Raw genomic sequence first — 14820 nt, forward strand, 5'->3', positions numbered from 1 at the left:
TCCCAAGGTAAAGGAGGATCCCCTGGCATGGCCCAGTGTGTGCAGGCATGTGTATGGGGGACCAGGTCAAGCCTCCACTCCTGAGTCTGTACCTGGAAATGTGCTGGAAATGAACCAGCCCATTCCTGGAATGGGACTGCAGAACTCAGACACCCCTGAATTCCTATTAGTGTGTCAAAATTGGGCTTCCAAGAGGCAGATGGATGCATGAGTATGGTGGAGAGTGGATACAGGGCATCAAAACTTCCCATTGCATTGTGACTGAGTAAAAGGCAGTTTGCATTTGCACTGTCTCACCAGAGAAAGGGAAAACCTTTTCATAAAATAGTAAAATAATTAACTTCATCCATCCACATAGTTTTTGCTCACTGGCTCTGCAGTAACAATGGCAAGGGAGGAGGGGCCCAGAGCCAATTCCCATTTCTTTCCTCCCCACCTGCTTGGGACAGGAAGCTTCCTGCTATCAAATGATTTGCACATCTTTCTCGCAACAGCCACAGCCAGAGAATCAGGGAACAAATGTCACAAGACAGGGTCATGATCTAGAGAGTGAGAGAAGCATCAGGAGAACCCATTTGAACTGATCACCACACGAAAGGCAAGTCCTGGGATCCTCTTTCTAAATCTGTTTGCAGAGAATGGAAAAAATGATATTTCCATGGGGAAGGAATAAAGTGAATCCACGCTGATGACAGGTATTTGCCTTGTTTTGCCAGCAGCAAGTCCTCTTTCCAGAGGAGTGGCATTTGCACTAATCCCCCTTTGAGCCTGGAACAATTAGCCGATCTGTGCTTTTCAGAGACACGACACAGTGTGGAGCCTTTGCATTTATTTGTGTCAGCAAACAGCTATGTGGGTCCGTGCACCAGCACTCTTGAGATGTCACCCAGATTATGCTCTGTTTCCAATCTGGTAGTTGTTTTCCTTGGCTGCAGTGTGAGAGGGGACAGCACTGTCCACCCCTCTCCATGTGCTAATCACTGGCATGGTGTTGGCACATCACCTCTTTTAAGGGCCCATGTCAAAGCAGAGGTGAGCAAACTTTTGGTTCATGCTGAGGTCAGTCCTGAGCTCCCCAGCCCTCCCTTTGCATGCACAAAGTTTTAGTACCATTCAATGTTTTTACTTTACAAACGAAGAAAGCGACTGAATTGATAAATATTAACATAATGTGTATTGCCTTGGCAACGTGGCACTTGATACAAAAATTAAACATAAATTATGTAAACCACCCACGGTGGGAAGCTGTACAGGAGATAGACCTGCTGCCGTTGCCACCAGAAGAACAAATCATCTGGAATAAGGACAAAAGCAAACAGCCTGAAGTTAAAAAACATAAACCAAAGGCACCTTTCCCCAGACAGGTCTCTGCTGATTTTCAGGTGCTGTGTGCTGGAAGTGAGACTGTCACATCTCAAGAGAATTGTTCACCAGGGCTGTCATTGGTTGCTTGCAAAAACTCAGTGGATTCCCTAACACTCCTTTTGGGATCAGCCTGCACAACCAGATTCTTTGGAACAGTCTATTTCTCTTACTCATTTCCTCCCAGCTTATAAATTGAGATGACAAGCCTGAAAACCCACGTTGATGAACCAAATCGTTGTCTGAGCACATGTGCCTGATGCTCCCATTGAATATTTTGCCAGGATATATTAATCAGTTTTAATTAACATTAACTCATTGGATACTTGGTACAAGTGTGATTTCTGGGAAGAAGCCAGGACCACATTTCCTAGAGTTGGGTCTCTATGAAAGTGTTGCTAAGTCCTGGTACCACACAGAGGGATTAGTAAATAGAGAATTGGTGTAAGTTTGGCGTTTGCGTTATTTAACAATAATTTGCTCAACAATTAGAATATTCATCAGACCAGCTGAGAAACAGGGTCTGTTCTCTTACAGTGCACAGTTCTAGTGAATCTGAGTGCACAACCTTTCTGCATAAATGAACTTGAGATGTCACCTCAGATTGTGTTGCACTTTCAGCATGAAACAATTGTTTCTGTTGTTCCAGTGCTATAACCAATATCATGCCATTAAGATTACTTGGTACTAAGTTGTATGCACATTGCATTAAAAAAAAAAAAGACATTTTGTGGCTGAGTGCCTTAGTTGTGTGTACTGTGCCTTCCACATTGGCTTCTCTCCTGAATATTAAACAATTTCCAAAGATAAAAACTGCTGAAAAGCCTTAAAAAGTGTTACCTTTTGTCAGAGACATACCTGTAACTCTGTGGTTATTGGCCTATGAAGATCAGAGCTAATGTGTGACTAGAAATTGTGTGTAGTACCTTCCTATGCAGAGGGTATAGGTTTGGACATACATAATTTGATTTATTAAAGTTAGAATATATTTTAGATCACATGCCCTCCAAAGCAGGAAACTAGTAATTTGATTTTAAATTAATTTCCCAGAAACACACAACGACATTTGAAAAGACTGCTACAAACCTGACAGTCCAAAAGTATTTATACAGAGTGCAATTTGCTTAACCAACTGCTTCCTTTGTGTCATTTGGTCTTTCAGATAGTTACATTTGGAATAAAGTGTTTTTCTGCTCTGGGTACCTCTTGAGGGACTTCCTGCAGTGATGTGGCTTTAAAACTGAGGCAGGTAGTCTGGGGCTCCCTGGGGAAGGGAAATTTGCTTAATACCTGAATAACACTGAATGTCAGTCAAGCCGAGGGAAAGGAAAAAATAAAAAACGCTGGACAAGTGAAAGATAAATAGGTTTAAATAATTACTATTGAAATCTGGTTATGCTTGTAATTTCTTTCTCAGCATGGGAGTCCCTCTGTAAGCAATTCAGCAGAGCCCTTTGAATCCTGCTGGAGTTTTATTAATATTTCAGTAGCTGCGTTAGTAATGGCACGAACCGTGGTAGTGCTGCGATGATCTGTGGAGTTTTCAGTGAAATCCCTGCCTTAGGTGGATCAATAAAGGCACACAAACAGAGCACCTGGGCCTCCAGAGGGAGGGACCAACCCTGCAAACATCCTTTCCTGTGCCATTAGTCCTGGGAGAAGTTCTGGAGAGCTCAGCAGCAATAATCACCGCCCCAGGAAGAAGCGGCTGGATTTAATGGCACTACGCATACCAGCGAGCACAAGGTCTAGTCAAATGTGTTTACTGAGAGAAAAAATTACTGCTGTGCTTCCAGAGTCCATCCCCTTTCAGGGAAGTGCTTCAGAGTGTGCTTTCCTTTCAGCCTGTGGTTGAGCCCCCTGTGCTGCAGTGGGTGCAAAGTGGCTTTAAGTGTTTTGCTGAATAGGAGCCTCGTACATTTGCGTGTTTACCTGCAGCTTTTCCATATCTATTTTCAGATATCTTTTATCATTTCCAGTGAACTTTGCATTTTCTTCCCCTTGCAATGTGTGTCTTTTTTTCTCTGGGTGTGGGGATTTTTCACCATGTTTCAAGCTGGTTTGTAGAACAATACTGGGTTTTGCCCTTGTGCCTTTCTCCAGCTTTTACTCAAATCATTGAGTGTCACCACCTGATTGTGAATTTTCAGAGTACACCCCTTGGTTATTTGGCAGCCATCTCTCTCGGCACCTCAGGTCACTGGAGGAAGTTTGTGTCTCAAAACCAGGCTCAATATGGAGATGGCAAGGGAATTTCATCCCACCTCAGCAACAAAACTCAGAAAAAAAGATGGTATATTTGCATATCCATTTTCTACAGCCAGATACCTTGGCATATCCAAGTCGCCAAAGCTCAAAATTTGCACCACAGGCTTGTGTTATCTCATATCTTGCCATTTGCTTTAAGATGTCACACCCTGATGAGAATACTCCAGGCTGTTTTCTCTTCTAGCTGGAGAGTTCTCCTTAAGAAATAAGCATGCTATCAAAGAGAAAGAAAATAAACCCATCTAGGATTATTTCCAGCAGGAAAAGCAGCTGCAGCTGAGGGGGCAGCGATGCCAAAGCCCAGGAGTCCGGAGTCAGAACTCTGAGATTTATGAAGAGTTAAGTGAGTTGCACGTGGATAAGCAGTTGAAGGCTGAGCCACCACCTCCAGTAGGGCAAAAAGAGGTAACACAAACGACTTTCCTACCTGAATACTGCATGAAATTCATTGCACCAGCTCTGTAGTGCATGCCACTGGTTTATGTGGGGCTTATGGCTTGTAAAAATACATGTTTGTCAAGGGGTAGGAAAGCAATAGTGTGTAATAGGTATTACAGTCCTAGTAAAAAAGAGAGAGGATTTTGTCATTATAAAAATAATTGGAAAGCTTGGAAAACATGCATTGTTAATTATTATGGAATTTTAAGAGGCTTTTGGGGAAAAAAAAAAAAAAACCAAACCACAAAATCATCTATAAAGTCACTGTCTTATTTTAGGAGAAAATATGTGTGTGATTTCCCACTGAAAAGCAGCTCTAGGAATGGCATCTGCTGACTTGGCAGACCTGAATGTTGAGTTCACTGGAGGGCATCTGCTCTCTGTCACAGAATAACATTTCTTTTCCTGTTAACACACACCCAAGAAAGGTGCAGCAATTTAAGTAGCTGATGGGAAGGTACTAACTAAAGAGCAAGCCTTGGTATTATTTAGTTGATTTGGCCAAAGTGCAGCTCATTAATTGTTTCTCGATGTGTACATATTGACATTTATTTTCAAGTTGTAGGATGATGTTGTCCTCATAACCATAAATATCAAAAATAATGTGTTTGTACTGTACACTGATTGACTCCAGGCTGTGTAATTGCATGTATTCTCCTTGCTGACTTGTTGGGGGTTCTTCCCCTTCAGATTTAGTATTTTATGGACATAACATTGCCTTTATTATTAGAGAGTGAAGGATTCCTCTCTTTGAAATCAGGAAATAGAGGTTTGGAATGTCCTGGGAGTTTGGAGAACTCCACAGCTGCTTGAGGCTGGAACCAGGGATTGTTGTGTGGGATGAAAATTGATGAAAGGGAAAGGATGGCACAGCACTCACACACATCACACCTTTCCCAGCTCTGCTGTAAAATTGCTGCAAGTTTGTGCCCAGCAGGAGCAATCCCATGAAGAAATCTTGACAGGACAACAGGAAACAGACCCATCCCAGAGCCAGGGCTCCCCTTCTCCAAGCCTGCTGATTCTTGTTGTCATATGGGTGGAATTTACTGAACTAAATGTAGACAATCTGCATCTGGACTTGTCATCTGAGGCCTCTGTTTAGACAATGTAGGCAGGTAAATATGTCTCGACCTGAAATCAGCATTTACATTAGGTCAGATCTCATAAAAGTGCCCATTTCTCTCCATTAACTATAAAGGGAGCACTTAGGTTGCACATTTAGGTGAGATAAATTCCACTCACAGGAACCAGAAATCCTCCAGCCGTGAAGCCTTTCTTTAAAGGGCAATCCTTGCCAGAGTACATCTTGGCATATTCATGTTCAGAAAGAAAACATCTTGCATTTAGAGGAAGGAGACTCAAATATTTGATATCCTGGTATCAGGGGAAAAAAATGTATATTTAACAAAGAAATACAAACAATGTAAAGAAGCATTATAACTAGGAGGAATTAGAAGACCACGTCAGGCATTTTTCTCTCAGGGGATTAGGTATCCTTCATGTTTAAATATCTTTTCAAGACAAATAGACCCTGTGATCCCAACCAGGGAGGCCAGAAAACTATGTCCTTTTTTAGTGCCACAACAAAATGTCATGATAAGTCAGGAACATCCTAGCCTCGATATATTCAGCAACATCGTGATAAAGAAATAATCCCCATTTCCTCCCTCCGCTTTCAAAGGGTCCTGCGACACAAATGCCACCTCTCTATAGCAGAGTATAATTGACTCTATTTGCAGCTGCTTAGAGAGAGGTGGAGGAACATGGCAGTAATCCAGGGATGAGTTGAAATCGAGCGGAAGTTCACGCGAGGCTACGAATGCCAACACAAAAGAGCAGAGCCCAAAGGACGCTATTTTGGAAGGTCTCGTGTGGACATCACATACCCACTGTCCCCCTGAGCAGAAGCAATCTTGCTGCCAGCACGCCAGGACACGCTCGTCACGTTTTTTGATGAATGTCCCAAGAATTTGCAAGCGGCCAAATAAAGCCAACAACTGCAAGGGAGTGACAGATTTGGTATGGCCAAGAGGCTTCCAGTGATTGTCAGTAACAGGAAACGCTGGATGTGTTCCGAGTAAAGCTCTGGTGGTGTCAGTAAAGGGTCCATTAAATGATTAAAAATTCATTCTGTATCAATCATCAGAAAGGCACCGTAGAAGTAAAATGATTGGTGTCATCGGGTGGAGAAGACTTGGGAGTACAGACTGGTTGCTTTCTCTGCCAAAATGCTGACCCATAAAATATTCACACAACTTTGTGGAATCTGGCTTTAAATGGATTTCTGGCTTTAAGCTTGGATTTCTTCATTTACCAAAAGGAATAATTCACTTGCTAAAAAGAAATATTTCATGCCTGGGTATATTTCCTTAAATACCAGCCTTTTCTCACCATTTTTTTCCCTTTCAAAGTGCCATTTCATTAGAGTCTTTTACCAGTTTTATCCATTAGTCTCTTTGTATGAATTAATATCACTTACTTTAATAGACTGTTGTTGGCTTCCTATTGTCTGGGGTTTACCCCCTGAAGTCATGCACCATTGTTCTTTAATTTCTTTTTTTTTTTTTGTAAATTAATATCTCTGAGCCACGTATCTGACTTTTTTTACCTCTTTCTTTGCAACTCCCTCAACTGTTCCTTTTCTGAGTTCTTTTGCCAAGGAAGAAGTGCAATGTTGAAATACAATTTCTACAGAACTCTAAAAGAAAAATAATATCTCATTATCTAGATATGATGCTTTCATATGGTTTTCCACATCATTACATCCCACTGCAAAATCACATCTATTTTTTTTAATATTACTTCAGGTTTCCAAAATGTTCATTGAAATTTTCCTGCAACTTTCCCATTTGTACTTTATTAAATCATGTCCTATTTTGCTATATTCTCTCCACGTTTTCCTTCTCTTTTCCCCTCTGCTTCCTCGATTTCAATACTGTCTCCAATTTAATATTATCAGCTAACATGAGGATTATATCGGTCAGGACCTCTTCTGTATCTTTACTGAAGATAATGCTGACCCTAATCCCTGCAGATTTCCTCCTCTGAAGAGAAAGTTTGTGCTATATTTGGGTCTTTAGAATGGCTTTTCTCCACACAGCAATAGGTGAACCTGAGCCAATTACAATTTATTTTAAAAGTAGGCTTTTCTGTAACAGACATCCAACTGTTTTCTTGAGGTTTATACATCATATGTCAATTTGATAGATTAAGGCTCTGATTTTCAGAGGTGAGGCAGAGAAGAAGGGAGGTAAGAGGGCTAAGCCTTGAGCAAACATCAACTTTCGATGAGATTTCAGCCTCTCACTGCAAAAGACTTTTGGAAAAACACTTTCAGATCAATTTTCTGCCATTACAGGCACAAGCAGTGGGTGTGGAAGCCCAGTCCAGGGACTTAAAACGGTCACTCCATCAGCAAACACTTGAAAAACTGACTTCTGCAGCATGAATTTATGCACCAGGGGAACATCTTCCAAAGGGGTCTCTGACAGATCCCTTGCCTCTGCCTGGGGCACTTCTTCCACTCACCTATTCCAAGGAAGAAGGAGGAGGTTCTGTATTTGTCCTTTTTGCCTTCTTTTAAGCTCTTTTCACCCTGTTTGTGCAGAGTTCTCTTAGCACACAGAACCACCTCACTGCCTTATGACTTTTCACTCTGAGTAAACTCCCTCCTTTTCTCTGTCTTTATTTAATTTACTTTAATCACAGGCTAAAGCAAGTGTTTAGTGATCTGTGATTCCCATGATTATTCCCTTTTCCTCCTCCCTCAGCTCAGTGTTGTGTTTACTTATTGCTGCTCTCCTGGGCCGTTTCCAGTTTTCCATGAGCATTCACTATTGATTGCTAATGATGTGTTAACTGGGTGTATTGGATCCCTTTATTCTCTGCAGCGTGCCTTGCCTGGGTCTGCTGGTTTGTATTTGTGTATATATAGGCTCTCTGGCTATTTCTCTACTTACATTTATATTAATTCTAATTGGCTCTCCTCCTTTTTGTTATTGATCCCCTTGTTGGATGATTTTAAGAAGTGTTTATTTTCTTAGACAACTGAATTTTGATTATCTACATTTCCCTCATCAATTGCTCTTGTGTCCCTGACTCTTCCCTGAGTTCATGAAAACCCTCTCAATCCCTTTAACCTTTCTGGCAAAGAGAAAACTTTGCTTCCTTCCCAGAATCATCCCTAATCTTTTCCTTCTCTCTCATATGTCTGGTTCCATTTTCTGGTCCCTGTTCAGACCCTCAAACCTTAATCTACAGTTTTCTGAACCCATATTCATTGCCTCTTCTTTTTGAAGTCTTTTCAGAAAAAACCTGTCTGTTTACCTTGCATGTTCCCACCTCCCTTTGACACTGATGGATTCTAAATTTCCTGGAAACTCCTCCTGATAAATAACTAAATAGTCTATGATAATTTAATTGTATTTTTCCTGTGAATTTCCTAACCTGTCTCTGCTAAATCCTGCTTTCTAGTTGAAAATGTTATCGAGCTGACATTGCTCTCACAATTTTCTTTGATTTCTGGCTATTGGTAAGAATTATACCAAACAAAGCTTGTCTTCTCATTGGAACCCCTATTTTCTACATCCTACAGCTGCATATGATTTAGGACTATTTCAGTGATCTCTGTTTTGACATCCTCATAACAGAACACATAATGACTAAATGCATTCCCTGATGAACAGCATCATGAAGTTCTGACTGTGCTAGAACTTGCTATGACATTTTTTCCCACCATCTTCCACTGTTGTGAGTCCGTAGGAAATGGGCTCTATACGACAGCTGCATTCTGAATATGGCTTTTCAGAAGCTTTATCTGTATCTTGGACCTGTTCTGTTCTTCCTGTTCCCTCTTTTTAAAAGGTCTCTTCTCAATTGTTTGCAGTTCTTTTGCGTGCAGCATTAAAAACCCTAGCCAAGACTATGACCTTCTGGATGCTGCAGCTAATTGCAAACAAGTAGCTTCCACCCCCGCTTGCAAGCGCTGCTGGAATGTTCAGTCTTGCCCATTTTACCCCAGGTTCAGCATTTCTCTGAATTCAGCCATAAATTTTGCATTGACTGTGTATGCTGGAAAACAGAGGACCCATTTTCATATTAATAATAAATGTATAAAGCTGTGCCTAGTCTCTTACTCCATCACCATCACACTTATGAAAATAATACTTTATCTGTACGTGCCATCTCTCATATCTCAACTATCTCACAGGCTGTTTAAAAGCGTGGGTAAGTATTATTGCCCTCATTTTTTTTAAAATGAAGGCAATAGTATTGCAAGATAAAGCACAAAAACTTTTAAGTGGGAACTCAGAGAACAGAGCAAACCAGTTCACACATGACACACCTCTCCTGCTAGAGCTATTTTCCATTGCCATGACCCATAGAAGATACCAGCTTTGGTATTGCCCACTTACACCAGATAATGATCTAATATATCCAGAAACAAACTGTGAGCAGGATTGGGCAAATATCAGGTCTTTCACTTTAGTGGCCAAGCTATTCAGCTTGGAAAATTTAAAGGTAAATCAAGTTAAATTTAATTTTGGATTAACACAAAATAGAAATCCTTTATTTTAGCTAGCAAAATAAAATAAGGGGAAGACATTTCCTCTTTTCTTCTAAAAAAAGTGTCTTGGTTCTGTTTAAGGAAAGCTTAACCTGAAATGAAATTTCTATTTCATATTTGGGTGACTTACTGAATCTTGTATCATATGTCTTTTAATCATGAGTTCAGCCTTCAAAACAGATTTTGAAAATAATATATTCCCCTGAATTTTTTTTACCCACATCTGCTTGAGAGTTCCTGCTCTAGATAGATGAGACAACCAATGCTTCAGGGAGTGGGAATATTCCTGCCCCATTTTGCAGAGGAGGACCTGAGAAACGCTGAATTTAAACAATGCACCTAAGATGATGGTGTCAAATATTTCAGGCAAGTGGTAGAGCCCTTGAGACACTTCCAAAAGCCATGTGCCCCTCCTCCTGCATCACCTGGAGATCAGAATGGTGACAGAAAGGCAAGGGGCCGTGTCATGTGCTGAGAACAAGTCAGGATGAGACAGGGGGAAGAGCCCTCTCAACATATTTGTACTTTAGCTTCGTGTGGCTGGATGCTGGGGGAGAGGCTGACAGCAGGAGCAGAGCATGGTCCTGAGTGAGCAGGTGCAGGTTTCACTCACCAGCTGTGGGTAATGAATCTCAGGAATGAGGCCCAAAAGACAGGAACCGGAGGCAAGTCATCCAGTTCATCCTTCAGCATTTCAGGAGATAGGTCCCACTTGTGGTACCCCCCACCCAAAGGTACGAGCCTTTAAAATCTCAAACAGATGAAGTCCATCATTCCTGTCCCACTTCAGGTACCCCCCATCCAAAGGTAGGAGCCTTCAGGATGTCAAGCAGACAGAGTTCATCATTCCAAGGTTCCACCTACCATAAACCAGAGCAACCTGCTCTAGTGGAAGGTGTCCCTGCCCATGGCTGGGGGGCTGGAACTGGATGATCTTGAAGGTCCCTTCCAACCCAAACCATTCTAAGATTCTGTGATTAATATTCAATAGCTGTCCACTCTCTTTGTGTGGTTTGCTTCTCTGTTGTTTCAAAAAGTAAGTTCTGTGTGTTAAGTTCTTGCTGTTGATGGGTCAGTCCCTGGTCTCAGGGTAGGCAGAGCTGTCACCAAGGGGTGGCACCTGGGGGAGTGCATGGCAATGTCTCTGTTGTGGTGGCTTCAGCTGGGGTGCTGGTTAGTGGAATGACAACCCAGCTACTTCCTTCAGGGCAACTGATCAATCTGTTTTCCACATCTTTGCTCTTGTTGACAACAAGCTTGATGAAATCAGTCTTTCTGAAGGCAGCACAGTGGATTTGACAAATCCTGCAGAACTGCTGGAGCAGATCCCCGAGTTTGCTGAGGAGCTGATGGAGCCTGAGGATTGCTTCCCTGAAGGTAAGAGCCTGCATGTTTCACTGCAACGCTGGGGCAAGAAACTTTCTTTCCCCTTACTGAACATCTCCCAGCCTTCTCACCATGTTGCTGTGGTTGCTTGCAGTAGCATTTCACTGGCTGCACTTAGTTTCTTAGGCACTATAATGCTCCAAACACACACTCAAAATCCTTTGTTACCATTAGTCTTTGGATTTCCAAGCTGAGATAAGCCAAGAGCATGCTCTAAAATGCTCTGCAGCTTCTAAAGTCTTAGGCTTTTAAAATTATAATTTGTGACATAAAGAGTTGTTTGTTTCCTTGCTTGTTTTTTAAATGCTGATTTTTGTCATTTGGCCAGTGAAGATTTTTGCCTTCCAATATGTGTGCATGATCAAATTTGGTAAAGAACTGGCCAGATCAGAATGTTTCCCTTGCTTAAATGTATCCAGGCAGTTCATAGATCCTGTCTGGAGGGTTCATGAGTCTCAAGGACTCTCTTCCATTTATTTTAAAGGGTGTCAAGATTAGCACATCCAGTAACTTCCATCTAGTCAGAGAACTGCTATGTAAAGGGCATTTAACATAATTATCTTAGATAACAACAGACCACATTTACATATCTCTTTTAATACCATATTCACCATAATTTTATTAATATTTTTGACACCAGCCTGCTCCAAAACACAGATGTAAAACCCAGCTACATCAGAAGATCTATGTTAAAATAAATATATAAAGTAAATAGCATTCCAAGTTATTTCTTCTCAGAGTGAGTTCAATTCCAAATATTATCTTAGTAAAATTTTTTGTTTTCCTATAAATCTGGGTTGGGAAAAACAGGGTTAGCTGAATGTACGAATAGTCCCTTGAAAATTCAAGCATTATTATAAACAAAAACAGAGCAGCTCAGATGGGAACAGACAGAGATGATTTGCTGGGTACATGAATGCCCCTAAAGTCAGCAAAAATGTGCATCTCTATATCTGTGAGAAAGATGATTGAATGAGGTAAGGGAGCCCTGCAGGGCTTACAAATGTCCCTTGGATCTAAACATTTTTTTGGCAGCTCTGCTTAAAAGCAATAGCCAAAAATTAATGCAGCTGACGGAAGAGAGCATGGTGTAATTATTCAGGCCCATGCAATAACATTTTGAAATTAGATCTGGTGTTTTCATTCTTTCACAATATATTTCTTAATGGGGCTAGTGAGCAGCTATCTCTGTTGTGCCCTGCAAAGTGATTATGTTATAGATGCTTAAACAAGCCAGTGCTGTGAGATCAGTGCTGTTCAGATGCCAGTTTACAAATTCTGAAACTGTTTGGCCACGACCACCATCCAGTTTTTTAAAAGAAACGAGGCAGATACCACACAACACTCTGTAATTTGATCTCTCTTAAAATAACCAGACCTTCCTGAACACCATGGTGCAGTGGAACCAGTTTGTCATATCTCCCCCAGTGCTATCTGTGGGATGCAGGGTAGCAAGCAGGGCTCTTCCAGATGGATCACTGGAAGTATTTAACCAGATTTGAAGCCTGCTGATCAACCTGGCAGCAGAGAAATGCTAAAATGAAGGCATTGCTGGGTTACTTCCACCCAGGTTCTGGCACCCTTCCTCCTGAGCACCCCTGGTCCTGCATTTTGTTTTTGCTCCTAATCTCTCTTAGTTCCTCACCAGTGCCTGTGCAAGTCAAGGTGTTTTTCTCTTGTCCCAGGATGCAGCCAGCTGAGCCTTGAGCTCTAAATGGGAATTGAAGGAGAGCCTGCTCTCCTGTCCAGGGACAGCTGCAGGTGCAGGGGACATCCTTCTCAAGACATCTACTCTCCTGTGCAGCACATTTTTCAGACTTTACTCTTTTGGCTAAACATGATCACATTGCTCATGGATTTGGCAAAAATACACGAACACAGTGTGATTATTTGCTCATAAAATTTCCAGTGAAATTGCATAAACTGAAAGTCCAAATGATTCTTACAGCAATGACATTAACATTAGGCTTAATTTATGCAGAGAAACAAAGTGTTTTCCTGTAATCAACTGCTATTAAATATTTCCAATATTTTTGCCCAAACTTACTATTGCAATTAAACTTCATGCAGCTGTCACTTCACTCTAGTTAAAAACCAAGTAAGCCAACTAACAGCAGTTTAATTAGTTGAGATGACAAGACTTTAAACTACAAAAATTAAAATATTGAAGGGAACGCACTGGGCAGGTTTATCTAGTGCTGCCTTTACTCATTTTTTATAAAGAGATACAGCAATATTTGGTACATTTGGGAGTATGAAAGTTAATATTTGTGAAAGAAGGAGATTATGTGAAAAAGGAGAGGGAGAGGGGAAGGGTTAATTTCTCAACTTCTTTAGCTATCTAAATTCAAACTATGACATTTCTCAACGCATCCAGCATAGGTTACGTCCTGAACAAATATGTTCCAGATTCAGGCCCCTTTTTTTCAGATAACAAAGGCAACAAAGATAATGCATGTTCTTGAAATAGTTGCTGAAAGTTTGCTGAGGTCACAGTTTTCCGGGAGTTGGGTGACCCAGATAAGCCATAGGTCGTTTTTCTTGGGGAGACTTGTTAATGTGTTATCATCTCAAAATAGCTTTGATTAGGGTCAACAGGGAACATTCTTGGGTCAGGAAATGTGAAGGCAAGGTAGGGTCACAGCCCTGGCAGCGAGCAAGTATTGCTGGGAAGAACCTGACAGAAATGGAGAGACCATTTCTGGTTGATGGGAAAGGAACATTTATCCAATGCCAGCTATTTGGGTACTTTTTCCTCCAGATGCCTTGCAGCACTCCAGTCTCGTTACCTCCATCGGTATGTGTTCTCTGCAGCAAAATTTACTCCCTCTTTGGACATTATCTTCTGTGTCTCACAGAAGGTCATCCAAAGAGAGCCCTCGGCCCACGGCGCTCTCCTCTCTCCCAGACCCTAATAGGGGAAAGATTCCACCAAGTCCTTTAGGCGTAATTCCCCGCTGGCAGAGGTTTCAGGGGAATATCTCCAGAGGGTCATGAGGGAATGAGCAGCCTCGCTCAACGCGGGGTTGGTCGCAGCTCGTGACACCAAGGACACCCAGAACCTTTCCATGGTCACTTTTTTTCCATGTGACCACAGGGTAGGAGCCACTATCGCTCCAAAAACGCCCAAATGTCAGCTGGAAAATGCCGCGTGCCCGAGTGAAGTTGCCCTGATTAGTGGTGGGATCTGTGTCCTGCCCTTCCCAACCGCGGATAGCGGCTGTTTAGAAGCAAAAAAAGGAAGAGAAGAAAAATATAGACCATTAAACGGAATAGTTCTGAACAGAGTTACAGGGGCTGCCACTGGATGAGTTTTAAAGGCTGAGTAAAACCAAGCCAAACTCAACAAAATGTACTCATTGGCACCCTAAGAAAAAAATCATAGAACAAACCCAAGTTTTAAAGTATCGCTTTCCTCTGGCTGTCATACCTGAGATGCTCTGTGTTTTTCCACGAGGAACAGCGTGCTAGCATTATGTTGTGTACAATTTTCAGGCATCATGACACTCTTACAGCACTATTATGCATTCAGAGTTAAATTAATACAGGTTGGACAGGACCTCTAGATTTAAAATTCACCCACTCCCTCACTCAGAGCACGGATGACATCAGTGGTAGGCCAGGCTGCCCACTGCCTTTGCTCCAAGGCATCACACTCCTTGATGATGTGTTTTGAGGAGAGTAGCAGAAGATAAACAAGAAATGTACCTTTGTTAAGCCCTTGGAAGGGTAATAACACCGAGCCGTGGTTTTGTCAGATGCCCTTTTGGCAGCCCCCAGTTGTAGCACAAAAGTAA

At 41.8% G+C, this 14820-nt stretch overlaps 1 protein-coding gene across 1 annotated transcript in view; it reads left to right on the forward strand.

The window, feature by feature from the left end:
* Nucleotides 1-14820, forward strand: part of LOC128935769 (sodium channel protein type 5 subunit alpha-like) — a 218077-nt gene that overhangs the window by 155806 nt on the left and 47451 nt on the right. Inside the window, exons 18-19 of the mRNA XM_054274301.1 lie at nucleotides 3889-4035; nucleotides 10894-11014. Of these exons, the coding sequence (XP_054130276.1) occupies nucleotides 3889-4035; nucleotides 10894-11014 (268 nt within the window). The remainder of the gene's footprint in view (nucleotides 1-3888; nucleotides 4036-10893; nucleotides 11015-14820) is intronic.

The sequence above is a fragment of the Melozone crissalis genome, unplaced genomic scaffold (genome assembly GCF_028551555.1).
Source record: "Melozone crissalis strain CALT ecotype California unplaced genomic scaffold, PUWL_Pcris_2 ptg000016l_1, whole genome shotgun sequence".
NCBI lineage: Eukaryota > Metazoa > Chordata > Aves > Passeriformes > Passerellidae > Melozone > Melozone crissalis.